Genomic DNA, 15,243 nt, shown 5'->3' with positions numbered 1-15,243 from the left:
AACTGATAATGAATTCGCGAGGGACGCCGCCCGCCGCCCTAGAGAACAAATTGCCAACTTCGCTTTTGCAGTTTGGCTTCGTAATTAGATCGTGTTAGCTTTTGTTTAGTTTGCATTGATTTCTTGTGTTTGGTTGTAAAATGGTTAAAATGCGATTAAATACTAAGTACCTAGTATGGACGTATAGTCTATAGATATGTGACAGTTTGAATGGTTACAGTTAATTTGGACGTGTTCAATTACCTAGGTACAATTTACTTTATGTAATCCTGATAATACTTTTAGTCTTAAATGTCTATTATCAGTTCTTAAACATAAAAGTATACGTATATTTACATAAAATTTCCCATGTGTATTCTTTCTGTTACCAACTCAAATATTATAGGCAAAACAAATCAATAACGCTCAAAATATTCGCTCTTAAAAAGTCTGGTTCTTCATCTAGCGTAAAATTGAAAAATCTTAATGGCTACATACAAATTGATTTTATCGCGAACGCAGCAAAAACATCAAAGACGCGGCACTTTAAATTTCATTAATACAAACTTTGAGTAACATTTTTTGATAATTTTTATTAAATTTTACGAACGCGATGCAAATTGAAATGCGCTATAACGCTAAGAATGGTAGCTGATGTTGGTAACATTTAAAATTAGTGAAATTGATATCAATAGCCTAGCCTGAACCTGTAATCCTTTAGTGCTAATAGCCTAGTGTAGGTAAGCAATAACTTTGATACCCATGAAATTAACAAACGTGAAATATATAAATCACGACTATTTTTATTTTGTTTTTGGTAATAATGTTCAGTAGAAGTGGGTAAGTCGTTACAAAATATTAATTAAAGCTATCGCGATTATTGTTGAAATAATAATTGTTATTTCACAAAAACAGAATAAAAACTAGTGATAGGTAGTAAAATGTTTAGTTTTATGAATATGTAAAAATTGAGTTTACATTCTAATTTTTAAAATTAAAAGGATTTTTTAATGCGTTGATTCCCGTAGAGCTGTAGTTTAACTACATAATGAAAAAAAAACATAATGAAAAATGCACCGACTTTCTATCCAATAAGCTTAAGAAACAACAAGCAATTTATACCATAAATATCATTACAGCCGAGTAAGTCAAAACCAATAACGATACGAAATTAAAATTGCCGAATAATTCAAAGTTAAAATAACCCTAATTACCCTCAATACAAGATCACGAATACAGTAGATACGTACAGCCGCGATTAGAAATCGTTCATACACACGTCCGAGTCCTACAGTTTGGATAATTGTATAAAATTCAATTTGGTTCGGAGCGTTGCTAGCGACCACAAAATCGCTCACCAAACACTAAGAGCCGCAAATAACAATTATTGTGTTGATTACGGCACCGCGGCGCGTCTAATAATTCACTCTAGGTTCTAAACTCTGTAATTACCGCGATGGAAATGTCGGCTCACCGTTTGAGATAAAAATCAGACTCGGAACACGCCGCTTCGTTTCTCTGCCCTTCATAATTGTAGTCTTTTATACTAACAACTTAAACATTTATTTATGTTAGTATCCGCGTTCTGTTATCGGATATGGTAATGAGAAATGAAATTTGTAGCGTTTTGTGATATTTACTATGTTGCGTTGTTGTGAATCATTATTGTTAGTATATACATACTAGAATATCCGCCTTCGACTCATGGTGGATATTCTGTCGAAAAATATCAATATATACCTGCCATATCCGATAACAGTATATTTGCCAGTGTTACTGACAAAAATCCATGAAGAGTCAAACGCTGAACTTTTTATTTGCGTAACAAGATTAATACACATATTTAATTGAACTCTCGTTTACTGAATAGTGCCTACAATGCACATACGAGAAGCCCTTCATTTCTTTTCTCATGATTGTCCAAACAGGCTTCTGTATGAACAATATAGGTAGGCACACGTTTTTCTAAACATACGAGAAATGACGTAGAGAACTGATGTAGAGTCAATATGGGTACAAAGCTTTTTAATGTAATTAATTATAATTTTTAATCAATCTTACTAATGTTTCAATCACAAAATTAACTCAACCTCTCTAATAACGATCATAATATAGTTTTTCCACGATTATAGACCTCAAAACAACTCTACAAATTTTGGAACACTTTGTAGTTGAGCTATTTAGGCAAGCAAGAGCAAAAGCTAAATTTTACTTAACATTCAGAGTAAGATGTTTCAATGTTTAGTAACTATTTACTAATAAGAACAGACAGATACACCATTTTAAAATTTTTCTGAAATCAGGAATGTTACACGTAAAACAATAGTCACCTTCTGACGTCTACCATCTCGTATCTTGAAAACGTTTAAGACAAAAAGTGTTGTACAAAAAAACAATTGCGTCCAAAACAAAAAAGAACATATTAGAAATACATTAGAGTATAATGTATAAACAAAGTTGGAATTAGGTTACGGATAGTTTGTTCAACTTTCGAAGAAGGCGGCTCACAAATTACAAGGCGCCCCTAACTACCGCTCTTGGGCCAATTTCACGCGAAGCTGTTGCCCAAACATTCGAATTAGTCTATAATAACTCCAATTCACTTGTTTCTAGTTCTGTTTGCAGCTGGAACTTTGCGTCTAACTTTTTGTTTAGTTTTAATGTTGTTTTGGTAAAGCTGAAGAACCTTTAACATCTTATTGGCGAATAATAACAAAGTAGTTCCGATCGGTCGTAAATAATATGTTTAATTTACTTATTAAATTCAAATAAGTTCAGCTTAACTAGAATCATAATTTGAATTTTGAAATTTAGAAAATCGATTGTAACTCGTAGATAATATTTTTTCAATTTATGCATAATAAAATTATAATATCGACATTTAAAATTTAAATAACCAAATTAGATAGATATTATAATCCATATGATCTAGCGAAATAATAGTCTATTAAACGTAGTATCTAATTAGGCAATTAGTATAATGAAACTAATTGCCATTATTAATATATATCGATGAAACGAATCTAAATGTATAGTTAATTATGATTATTAATTTAACAAAATTAATAAGCTTCGCATAACACACAAACCTTTTTTCCTTTGATCGCATCCGAATAAATGTTGATATTTATCATTTAGGCAATTAATAATTACATACATAGAAAGGGTAAAGTAAAGCACATTCCACACGATCGGGCAGGCGTTTGTGTGGAAGGTATTCGGTAGTGCGTGTCACAGGTCGTGTCTATGGCCATCAATCTTGTCCGTTTAAGTTTAGAATAGATTTCTATGTTCGGTGTGAAAAGGCCGCGTTCGCGCCGAAACAAAACACGCCAGCACAATGAGAGAGCGGGCGATCGCGCAAATGGTAAAACGAACAGACGCCATTGTAAGATTCACAAAAGAAAAGCAATCATTCGACATGAATAAATATCTTTGAATAATGATTCTCGCTTCCTATAATGAAATGTTTTATGTATCGAAATTATCGCTTATAAATCACTATCACAACATTTTGTTAATATTTAACGCCTGTTCCGTAAATCGTTTCATTATATCGGTTTACGTGTCAAGTGATCATCAATGAGTTTTATATTTTTCTAACGGTTAGCGAGAAAGTATTGAAAAATGGATGATATTAATCGTTGCCATTATTTACAGGAAGCTATTTTCCTATTAATTAAATTAATAAGCCGTATATAGCTAATCGTCCGGAGCAGAATTTTACATTGTTTGCTTTCAATGTAAAATATAATTACTACCTACCTACGTATTTCTCACATTTTTTATAACTATGCATGACATTTATGGAATAAAACAAGCTAATAAAATGTGATACTGTCGAACCGGTAGGTGCAGTAGGTATAGAGTATAGACTATAGATTTTCAAGTATGTACCTATATTATTAAATCTTCGTACCTATATAGGTACCTATATGTCTTATTCAAATCATGTTTTCAATCTAGTAATAGATATAATTAGAAGAAGTCATTAAAGTTAGTGCTTATACAAGAAAATCAATTATCTCCCTAGGTACCCATATTTCCGATTATTATAGGTGGTAAAGAATTTAATAGAACATAAACATTCCAAGCGTCTAGTTTCATCTAGCTACTTATATCTAATAGCATTAATTACTAGATACCGTGGCGGGCAGCGGAACGAAGCGGTATATTGGAGGGCCGAAGGACGGCACTCACGCTCCTCCTTCGGTAAATCAATTTCATTTAATTCAATTTAATGCGAGTTTCCTCCCGGACGCTTACCGTCACGCAACTCTACGCAATGCTCTTAGCATTTTTTCATTGACGTAAACGATTCTTAGTGCTTTGGGATTTGTGAACACGTAAGAAAAGTTTGATGAAAATAAAAATAAGGAATACATTTTGTGTCATTAGCGTTAGACACAATGTAGAGAAAAATCAAAAGAATCGATAACATATCGTAGATAGGTTCTCTTCAGCAATAATCATTTCACATATTCGTCAGGTAGGTATTTAGAGAATATTATCATCATGAGGTTATGTTACATAATACTTTACACTGCTGCGAAATTGTCTGTATATCACAACATTAACCGAGTGCGTCACTAGATGCAAAACAATATGGATGTATTGAGTTTATATAGCTAATTCAGTAGGGTTAATTGTAAGGATTAAGGAATATTCTTTACTATGCTGTGATACTTTGTATTCGATAATTCTAGTATTCTCCACCTTAGTTAGTAAGTATTTTTATTGACATTAACATTTTATCGATCCAGAAACACCAAGACTTCTCAATCCATATTACGGATGTTGATAGTCAATACCACAATTCGAACACATCATGCAAACGGACTAAAAACTAATTCAATTTGTTCCCATTAAATTGAATTTGATGTAGCATTCTTCGCCGTAGCTCTGCCACAATAGAGAAGCAGTGATGACCGGCGACCACACAGCCCGTCACGTTTCCAATGAGATCGCGATGACACCCTTGAAATGTTTTTAATAGCGTGATTTATAGAGCAAATTAAACATTTGACTTGCCGTGAATTCGTTGAGTAGATCAGTCACGCACGGACATTGAGAGGCTGCAGTGGACAAGATGTACTGTCGGGCACTCAATATGCTTTTAAGAGAGACTTATTCCCCTTAGTCTTAAATTGGGAAGTTACCTATATAGATGGCAATTGTTTTTGTTTATTAATTAATGCATGATATCAACATATTTTTTGGTGACACCCCTTACGGAAGGCCCGTGTCCCAGCAGTTGGAACATTATGGCCTATGGGCTGATGATGATGATGATGATGATCATTATCATATTATTATATGATAGGTATATGAGATAATAAATTTCTTTAATAATTCTTGTATTTCATGTAGTGTTAAATTAGTTTACTTATACATATAAGTAAAACTTACCTAATTGTGAAAGGCGGGAAGTTCCCAGAGAGCCATATTAATAAATAATACCAGTCATCACTCATTGTTTTAATAAATATCAACGCTGAATCAACTCTATACAATAATCTATATATGTATATATATATATATAAAACTCAAAGGTGACTGATATAGTGATCTATCAACGCACAGCCCAAACCACTGGACGTATCGGGCTGAAATTTGGCATGCAAGTGATGCAGGTAGATGTTAGGACGTAGGCATCCGCTAAGAAAGGATTTCCCGAAATTCTTGCGGGAACGGGAAAAATCGGGGATGCACGTACAAAGTCGTGGGCGGAAGCTAGTTATCTATACACAAAAAACTTTTATCAAATTAAATCCATGGTTCCTATAATAAAAGGATTCTTTGAGGTGGAAAGAACAAAATTTATAAATTTCTCTACATTTACCCCTAAGCGGGTACGTACCTATATGAGTTTTAATGCAATTTAAATTGCATGGAAACTAACCACCTCATAATGTATTTTGCTAGGATATAACTACAAACAGTATTCAGTGTGCGACTGTACTCATCCCTCAGATCGTCACTGCATTAGCACTGCTCGACGCTACTTAATACGCGCTACCTGCAGCTAAGTCTGTTTTTACGCGCGTGTGCGTGAGAACCGACTTTGATCTGATATCTAATGCTGTGTCCACACGGCTACGCACAATATTTACCAAGTAAGTCTACGATACCCATCAAAGACGAATGACTTTTGTTGCGTATAAACGCAGCGTTGTTACGCTGCGTTTATACGCAACGAAAGTCTACACTCTACTGTCTTTAAAGTAGTGACAAGGTATGTTTACCTTGTCACTACTTTAAAGACAGTACCTACCTAAAGCCTACCTACTTACTACATTTTTGGCGATATTCGTCCGTTTTTTGAAAAAATAATTCGATTTTTTTTTAAATAATAGCTTGAAGTCTGGTAGGTGGTCAGCCACCTACCAGACTGCTACTAGGCATCCTTGCCTCGTTTAAGACGTTAAGCTGTCTGTTTTACGCCAGATATTTCTCCGGCCATACCTATATTGATCTTACGTTCCCTCAGACTGAAAAAGGGTACATATGTTTGCGCTGATACTTTTGAACTGTAATATTATGCGTATAGGTTGACAAAGGACTCAGAAGGAGGACAGGACTTTTACGGGACAAATACTTTTTTTTACTTACCTAGGTAGGTGTTTAATGTTTTGTCCGGTAAATCATGCAGTTTTTTGAATCAATTATTCCGATCAGACATTTTAACGTAAAGATAAAATAAGCTAACAAATGAGAAAATTAGACTCAAGTTTAGGCATAAAATGATGCGTTAACTGATCTTTAAACGTCCGTAGTAAATAGTTTATTAGCCTACTGTGCACTAACCAGACCGGAACAACTAGATTTATTTACCCGCTGTGAATCTATACAAACCGCTATATATTTTTTGCTATTTGACATACATATAGATTGTCACGTTAGCATTTTTATTACATGAATAACTTTAATGAAATATCGCTTTTAATTTAATATAAAATAGATATCAATTTTAGACTTCCGTGTTACACTTTTAAATTAAAACGTTTATATTTTCTACAAACAAGTCCCGCAACTCATTTTACACTACTTAGGTAGGTACTACAATTTTATAGGTATAAAAATTCGTAGGAAAAGTCAAAGGGATGGATTACCATCCGCATTCCGCATTTTATAACTGTGCCTAATCCTCTGAAAATGAGGCTCTAATAAAATGTTACTTCTAATGCTGTACAAGTGTACTTATAGTTCAGGATCCATCGCCCATTTTCGCACTTGATTACTATCAAGCTAATTTTCCGTTAGTAGGTAGAGGTACCTAGCTTTATTTTGATGAGACGCCCAATAGGTAATTTACCTACTGTACGAAACTCTCGATTATGGTAGCTTACAGAGTTAACAAGGATAAAATATTTTGATTTGATGGTTCTCAAATATTTATATATGTATATGTTTATTTGCTATGACGCTTTAGATGATTTCTGCTCTACCTACATTGTATTTTCCCAAATAAGTAGGTACGTACGTAAGTAGAAATATTAAACTGTGAACTTAAAAGTTCACAGTTAAGTTGTATTCAAGATAAATTGACATATTTATAAAAAAAAGTTTAATCTGTAGATATTAGATAAAATATATTCTAGACAACCCTTAAACGCCCAAATTATTTAACTTTTAATTACCGAAACACAACCGAATCCGTGGAACATTAATAACAAAAAACATCTTATATGCTTCCTAAAGTTGGGGTGAAAACGTCACGGTCCGTAATTATTGGGGATGTTCGAGTATAATGGGAAGTCAAAGGCGGCAAATTGTGCCTATCGCACGGATAACGTATGAGGGTAGATCAATATTTATGTTTTCACCTGTCTTCGGTAAGGAAACGAATGCTAGCATGATTTTACCTACAGCTATAAAGACTGCATGTCGATGCAATTTTTACACATTGATATTTTAAATATAATTTTTCAATATAGGTACCTACCTATTGCTTTAATTAATTCATGTGACGTAGGTGTAGGTACCTATTTATAGCGATATCTACTTTCGTTGTGTAACTGATTTTTTTTGTAAGTACATGATAATATATTAATTCATAAGTATTTTTGCTAAAAGGTAGGTAGGTATTGGTTTAGATATACCTATGTACCTATTTTGTGTTATTACCTACACCAAGTAGTGTAGATACCTATATAATATAGTAGTAAATTGCTTTTGTTATAAAAATTGTTTCAATAAAATTAATTGAATGAATGATCCTTCCAAATGTCAAACTTTAGTAGGTATTATCGACTGATTAATCATGTTTAACATAAATCAATCAATACCTTAATATTTTATTCCTCCAATCAAATTATTTAGACACAATTCAATCCCAGTACTACTATGTATATCACAGTATTACAATATTGTGACTATATTCTGTACAAATGTTTGTACCACACGGCGTGTCAACGTATAAACGTGGTATAAACCAAGGCGGAGTCTGGGCGAGGCTTGCACGGCCCCGCCCCGGTTACCGGCAAATATGATAACGAGGATGCCACTAAGAAACCGCATCTCAACTCGCTATCATTACAACGTGATTGACTGCACTTACCGCCTGTTGGTTTTGCTAGCCGCTTGTGACGTCATGTTAAACTTTAAACTTAACATAACATCTAAAGAAAAATAATTGTGGGCATAATTTATATTAAGAATAAAAATGTTTTTTTTTTTATCTATGGTTTACTTTTCTTTTGTATATTATAGTATCTGTAAATTTTGTTTAGGTACTGATTAAAGGATATACCTCTAATAAATTGTTGTGTTTATGACCAATAAAAATTATTATGAATACCACATGAATACGCCTAACGCCATCTGTTAGACGATAGCGATACTATTGTTTCTTTAAACGAGCAGTTACTATTTTCGTTATTTAATTAGATGCGTTCAGATATATTTTTATACGCAATTAAAATATGACTTTAATCTTTTCTTATTTCGATTTACAAATAAATTTTAAAATAAGAAGTCGTGAAAAATTCCCTCCCCAAACACGTGCATGTGGCTAAATAAGTTTCTATTTCAAACAAAAAATTTTGGCAAAGAGGAAATTTTTGTACCAATAAAAAAAAAACAATTTTTATAAAATTAATTTTATTAACATTTTCTTCGTAAAATACATGATTGTGGATGTAACAAGTATATGGGTATCAAAAATCTCAAGGGATGTATATTGTATATTCTGATTAGGAATTGCTAACTAAAACTTGGCAGATATTCACAACTTTGATGTCAGTTCTGGCACTGCTTTAAATAGATCTGCTACCAGGCCAATGTCCGATACCTGAAATAACACGCAAAGCTTAAAATTGATAAATATGTACTATATAAAATTATTGTAAGTATCGTAACAATAAATATTGTCGGTAATTTATTTTGTACTAGATTTCTGCCCGCGTCTTCGCACGCATTTTCAAAGAAATGCCCGCAATCCGCATAATTCCCTTTCCTGAGGGATTTCCGGGATAAAAAGTATGTGTCTTATTCTGGGTCTTCAGCTACCTACATACCAAATTTAATTGCAATCGGTTCAGTAGGTAGTTTTTACGTGAAAGGATAACAAATAAATAAATAAATATTATAATAAATAAATATTATAGGACATTATTACACAAATCGACCTAGTCCCACAGTAAGCTCAATTAAGGCTTGTGTTGAGGGTACTAGGCGACGATAAATATAATATTTAATAAATACATTTATATAGATAATAACACCCAGACCCAAGAACAAATAATTGAGTTCATCACACAAATATTTGCCCTGACCGGGGATCGAACCCGGGACCGTCGGCTCAGTAGGCAGTTACATTACCACTGCGCCAACCGCGTCGTCTAATAAATATCTGTCCATCCGACCTCACAAACTTTCGCATTTAGAATATTAGTTGGATGTATATATTAGTCTCTCCACCTTGTATCGGGTGTCGATAAAACTATTAAATTTTGCTTAATAATTCAAGCCAAGCTCGATCGTAATGTACCTATATTTAATAGCCACAAAAAATTACGTAACAATTTAATAAAATTCTAAATAACTTTTAAATAGTCACATAAATATAGTAATTACAAATAATTATCACACGAAAAGGTAAATTAACTTATAAAAATTCAACCAACAATGAATAATAAAGAAGACGATAAAATTATGTTTTGCCGATAACTTTAATGGCCGCTAGCGACAATTTCAACAATTAAATATGAGCGCAAAGTAGTAATTATCGGTCGATAATTGAGTAATTATACTAGCCGACAGTACTAAATGCTATTGAATTAATACGCAACACATCACGGAGGCGTTACCTCGTACAAACGGGATTAAAAAAATTCGCTTGACATTTGTGCTTGGCGCCATTTCCATGACATTCCGATCGACGTTTACAAATTGTAATGTTTTCATAAATTCGACATGGAAAATATGTTTGTTTATATTTACGCATTTTAAGAGGTTTTGTTCTCAACAAATTCGCAAATAATAAAATTTTAATATTATGTTTATAGTTATCTTGTATTTATACACACTATGCTATTCACATAACACACCAAAAATGTATGCACGACTAATTCACATGTCATTCAAGATCAATTAAGAAATTTTAGCGTAAAATTATATATACACAGATACATTAACACCCGTACAAATAAAAACTTGCTTATTCAAACCTTATGCAATGCATAGATATGATAAGAATAAATAAAGAATAAGGATGTCATAATTTCTTACAAATAAATTTGGAATAACGTCGATGTAACTATGCTCACGCTATGCAATAGGCGCGGAGCGGCAACGTAGCAATTCATTCACAAAATTATGAAAAACATTGAAATTGTCTACGGTTAAACCTTGGTGCTGTCATTTTGACGCTCGTTTGACTTCGTCGAATTTGTTGTGAAGTTTCATCATACGATGTTCTGTTTGTTTATTTTTTAAATATTTATTTGAAATAATTTAAATATATCATTAAATATGCAAGCAAATGAAAGAGAACCCTATCCAATATCCGGAGAACAGAAGATAAACCCACCTTGAGATAGAGAGTTGCCAAATAACTGGTACTCAAAACATACAACTCCAAGCTTAGAAGATTTATATTTTCAACAAAAGTTTATATTATTGTGATAAGTTTAGAAATAAGTGTTTTATGTATGTATGGTTTGGCGCATGTTGTAAATAAATAAATCATTATAAATATCAAAAGGGTTTTTCATAATTTCGTATATTTTGACATTTCATACTAAATTTTCCATTTCAATAGGTACGTAATGAAATTATTAATTTCCTCAACTTTTTCTACTTCTCGTATTATTCTCATTGCTATTATCTCAAATTTAGATTGAAAATAGGTTCTAAAACTTATAAAACACAGCACAATGTACTAAAAAATACGTTGTAACTCAGTTATGTCAGACTTATACTAGGGAGGTAGCCGGAATAAGGACGAAATAGCATTAGTATGAATACTTATTACGAAGTTATGATAGGTTTCATTTATTACGTGTTTATTTGTATGATTTTTCCTTATTCTTACTTTATTCTTTTTATAAAATGTTATAACTCGTTTATTTGTACGGCTGTAAAACTTTTGGAATTTAATAATTAAATGTTTATTACCTGAAAGATAGGCGCTTCAGGGTCTTTATTGATAGCGACGATCGTCTTGGAGTCCTTCATACCGGCCAAATGTTGGATGGCGCCACTAATGCCGACCGCGATGTATAGGTTCTATACATACAAAGAAAATATGATTGTTTATTTATAAATTATCAACTCATACACATAAAGAACAAAATTTACATTCCGTTTGAACTTATAGGAAAATTGGACAAATTTAGAACCATTTCTCCCTTGAGACACCTTGAGCATGGCAATGTCCGCTTGTTTTTTGTTTTTCATGACAAGAAGATATCAATATAAATTAATACAGAATTAATATGAAACAAAAATAATAATTGCAACAAGAAACCGAAAACAAAATTAAGTTAAAAACTACAGGGGCAACAATCTTGCCGGTCTTGTCAGCTAGATCGTACAGCAGCTTGAAGTTGTCACAGCACTTGGCTCAACCTTTTTAGAACGCGTAATAAATGGCAACCGTAACATCGTCACTATCACACCACTGGCTGTAAATAAACAAAAAAAGATGGGTTGCACTCCGGGAGTGCCGGCAGAAGTGAAAACTTGATTACATGTATTAACGTTCAGCATGTTTGATATTTTGGAATGGTATCCGTTACTTCCTTACGCATGGAATATAAAGGCTAAAAAAAAAACATCCGTCTTACGCTTTTTCGATCAGGCCACGTGTCCTGACGCGAGTTTAAGATTTTATACCCAACGCCGCTAAAGAAGTTTTCACTTCAAAAAAGAAAAAACCTCTACGTACAGGGGCAACAATCTTGCCGGTCTGTCCGATCTGCAGGTCGTTGGGCACAAAGCCCGCGTCCACGGCAGCACGGCTCGCACCCACGGCCGCGTTCAGCTTGTCAGCTAGATCGTACAACAGCTTGAAGTTGTCGCCGGACTTGAGACCGCGACCTGTGCGGGTAAAAAAAATAATAGTTAAAAAAAAACTAAAAAACACGCTTTTTGCAAATTGAAAAATGGAATAATTTTATCAAATTAGTGTATTGTCGGTCCTCAATAAATCTACAAAGTTTGAACGAAATCTGGCCGTTTAAAGTGGGTCAAAATCGCGCCCAAAGAAGTCGGTTACAAACAAACATACAAACATACAGGTGAAGCTAATAAAAAGCGTGTAATATTGATATAAATTTAAGATGTTAGAGATACATCTAGATAAGAGTTGATATCTACCTATAATTTCTTCAATATAATTACTAGTAAAATTTTTACTTTTCAAAATTATCGTCAATTTTTATTTTAATGACACCAGAATAGATTTTGAATAAGCACAATTGATTATGGCAAAATAAAAAACATGCTCAGTGTCATTATTGAACATGATCTTGTATTTTTTTTAAGATAAGATAAGATCAATTAAAATACCGTGAATCTAGATAATATTTAAACACATAAAATTAAAAAAAAAGCAGGAATCTTACCACCAGAAACAATATTCTTAGCGCTGGTGAGTTCTGGCCTATCGGACTTAGTAAGCTCTTGCGAGACAAACTCCACTAAATCGCTCTTGTAATTGCCTTCTGGTGCTTTTTCCACTGCAGCGGAACCACCCTCCAGAGGCTCGGGAGCGAAAGCTGTACCTCTAACGGTGATCACTTTGATTTTGTCTTTTGCTTCCAATGTTAGTACTGCGTTTCCTGTTAAGATATTAAAAATATATTTAACAATTCATTGTTCTACTATTTTTATATTTTAGGTATAAAATATGCGTGCAGCAAAACCAAAAGGCTGCTCAAAATATAATAAGTCGAGTCTGATTCAATTGAGAAAAAAAGGAACTAGCAATATGAAGATGCAACACAAATTTATACTTAATCCATCAGGCCCCGGAATCACAGACACAATAGAAAATCTATTGTGTCGCGGTCGGATCTGGCCGCTCGGTGGTTGAGAGGTTAAATTGTGTGTTCTTTAAGTGAGCAAAACCAAAAACGAAACAATATACTGCATGAATAATCTTTATGAGACATATCTATTACATTTTGAATATCCAAAGAATCAAAATAGAAATATTTTAATCACACTTTTTTTTAACTATATTATACATATTATAAGGAATATTTAAATTCTTTATCAGTTAGAGGCATCTCCAGTTAAATAGTAACCGTTATCAGTTTCCTCTTAGCAAAACAAAAAGATAAGGTTTTGAGATAATGTAAACATGTACCAATTTAGTAAGATATTTCATTGACAAAGTGGGATTTAATTTAAAAATATGGTCAATGATAAATTATATCAAGACTGAAAGAAAATGAATATTTAATGGAAATTAATTTCAATATAGTCTACAGAAGTAATGCTAAGTATCGCTATAGTGAACCAATGCTTTATGAATAGATTTAAATAGTAGTCACTTTATTTCTAAATCATAAGTACTCATCATACATACCTGCATAAATAGTCCTTATGAATGTATTCGCATCTTTAACACCAATAATATCAGTAATTGGCGATACATCCAACTTTGCGGCAACCCTGGGCAACACAGCCTTACCAAAAGCAGTGGCTGGTGCCAAGATATGTGTAAAATTGAACTGTTTCTGTGTTGCCAATATTAAGGGGGTCAAGGACTCCGCAGTGAACCCTTTAAATGCATCACTTTCAGCTACAAGCACTTTGGATATACCATTTGCTTTTGCAACAGCTTCAGCTGCCTAAAATTATTATATAATATATATGTAAGCTAATGAAGAAATTTACTTTCAAAAGTTACGTAGCATTGCTTATGAATTAAGTTATTTAAGTAACAACTGGAAAAAGTATGCTATGAAGGCTATGAAGTATATATGTATATTATGTATAAGAGTGGAAGATAGCCAAATTGATCATAGGGATTGGAAAAATCATTTATAATACACTTACTGGGCCGCACTTTGTACCAACAACCAGAACAGAGATTTCACCACCGATCTTTTTTGCAGCACTTATGGCATTTTGAGTGGCTGGCAATAGGGCTTCATTGTTATGCTCAGCTAACACTAAAGTACTTTGCAGACGACGAAGCTAAAATGTAAAATAAATTAGGCAACTTGGAATTTTTATTGAAAATTTACATATATTAAGCATATGAATTAAATAGGTTTTATTATAAACAAACCTGAGTATAAAACAATAATTGCCTGCTGAGTGGCGAAAACATTTTTGTGCTTAATTTGCTTTATAAAACGTAAAATGTTATTTACATAGAACTCTACAAAAGGTTACAAAATAAAAGTCAAAGTCCAATCAAAATCTAAATCACCACTTTAGTGACGTTACGTGTTAAAAGTTACCGATATTTTCGTATTAATTTACCATTAAGCCATAGCATAATCAGAATATTTTTAACAAATACCTAGATTACGATAACTCATTTAAAAAATAATGATTAAATGTAATAAAAAACACATTTGCTGTAGCACAAACATCGTGAAGTTGATCATTTACTTATTCAATCATCAATGTTCATCCGACTATTACCTAGTACCTACTAATAATAGAAACACGGAAGTTTTTAAGTACATAATATGTATAGATATTGTTTCTTAATCTTTCGCGTAAAAACAGCTAATCGAAATGGTATCAAATTTTGTACCTATTTAGGTATCTATTTAGATAAGTGTAATGGATAAGCTG

The 15,243-nt window shown here is 32.9% G+C and overlaps 1 protein-coding gene across 1 annotated transcript; it reads right to left on the bottom strand.

The window, feature by feature from the left end:
• Positions 1 to 9,064: 9,064 nt before the first annotated feature.
• wal (electron transfer flavoprotein subunit alpha wal) lies at positions 9,065 to 14,884 on the bottom strand. Its single transcript, XM_089696687.1, has 7 exons — positions 14,726 to 14,884; positions 14,491 to 14,631; positions 14,018 to 14,282; positions 13,050 to 13,265; positions 12,371 to 12,522; positions 11,599 to 11,709; positions 9,065 to 9,271 (listed from the first exon to the last, which is right to left on the bottom strand). Exons 1-7 carry the CDS (start codon positions 14,765 to 14,767, stop codon positions 9,206 to 9,208), a joined length of 993 nt encoding a protein of 330 aa, XP_089552813.1. The 5' UTR covers positions 14,768 to 14,884; the 3' UTR covers positions 9,065 to 9,205.
• Between the last annotated feature and the right edge of the window lie 359 nt (positions 14,885 to 15,243).

The sequence above is a fragment of the Colias philodice genome, chromosome 6 (genome assembly GCF_061535455.1).
Source record: "Colias philodice isolate Cphi_HAF_F1 chromosome 6, ilColPhil1 Martin Lab GWU primary, whole genome shotgun sequence".
In the NCBI taxonomy this organism is placed as follows: Eukaryota; Metazoa; Arthropoda; class Insecta; order Lepidoptera; family Pieridae; genus Colias; species Colias philodice.
Note: the sequence above shows the minus strand (reverse complement) of the source record. Positions and strands in the feature narration are given on the sequence as shown.

Excerpts from the sequence above, each read along its gene's own strand:
- wal (XM_089696687.1), bottom strand. The coding sequence starts at position 14,767 with ATGTTTTCGCCACTCAGCAGGCAATTATTGTTTTATACTCAG. Across the intron at positions 11,710-12,370 it reads CCGGCAAGATTGTTGCCCCT|AACCTATACATCGCGGTCGG; the intron begins GTACGTAGAGGT and ends TTGTATGTATAG. Across the intron at positions 9,272-11,598 it reads CTGAAGCGCCTATCTTTCAG|GTATCGGACATTGGCCTGGT; the intron begins GTAATAAACATT and ends GTGTTATTTCAG.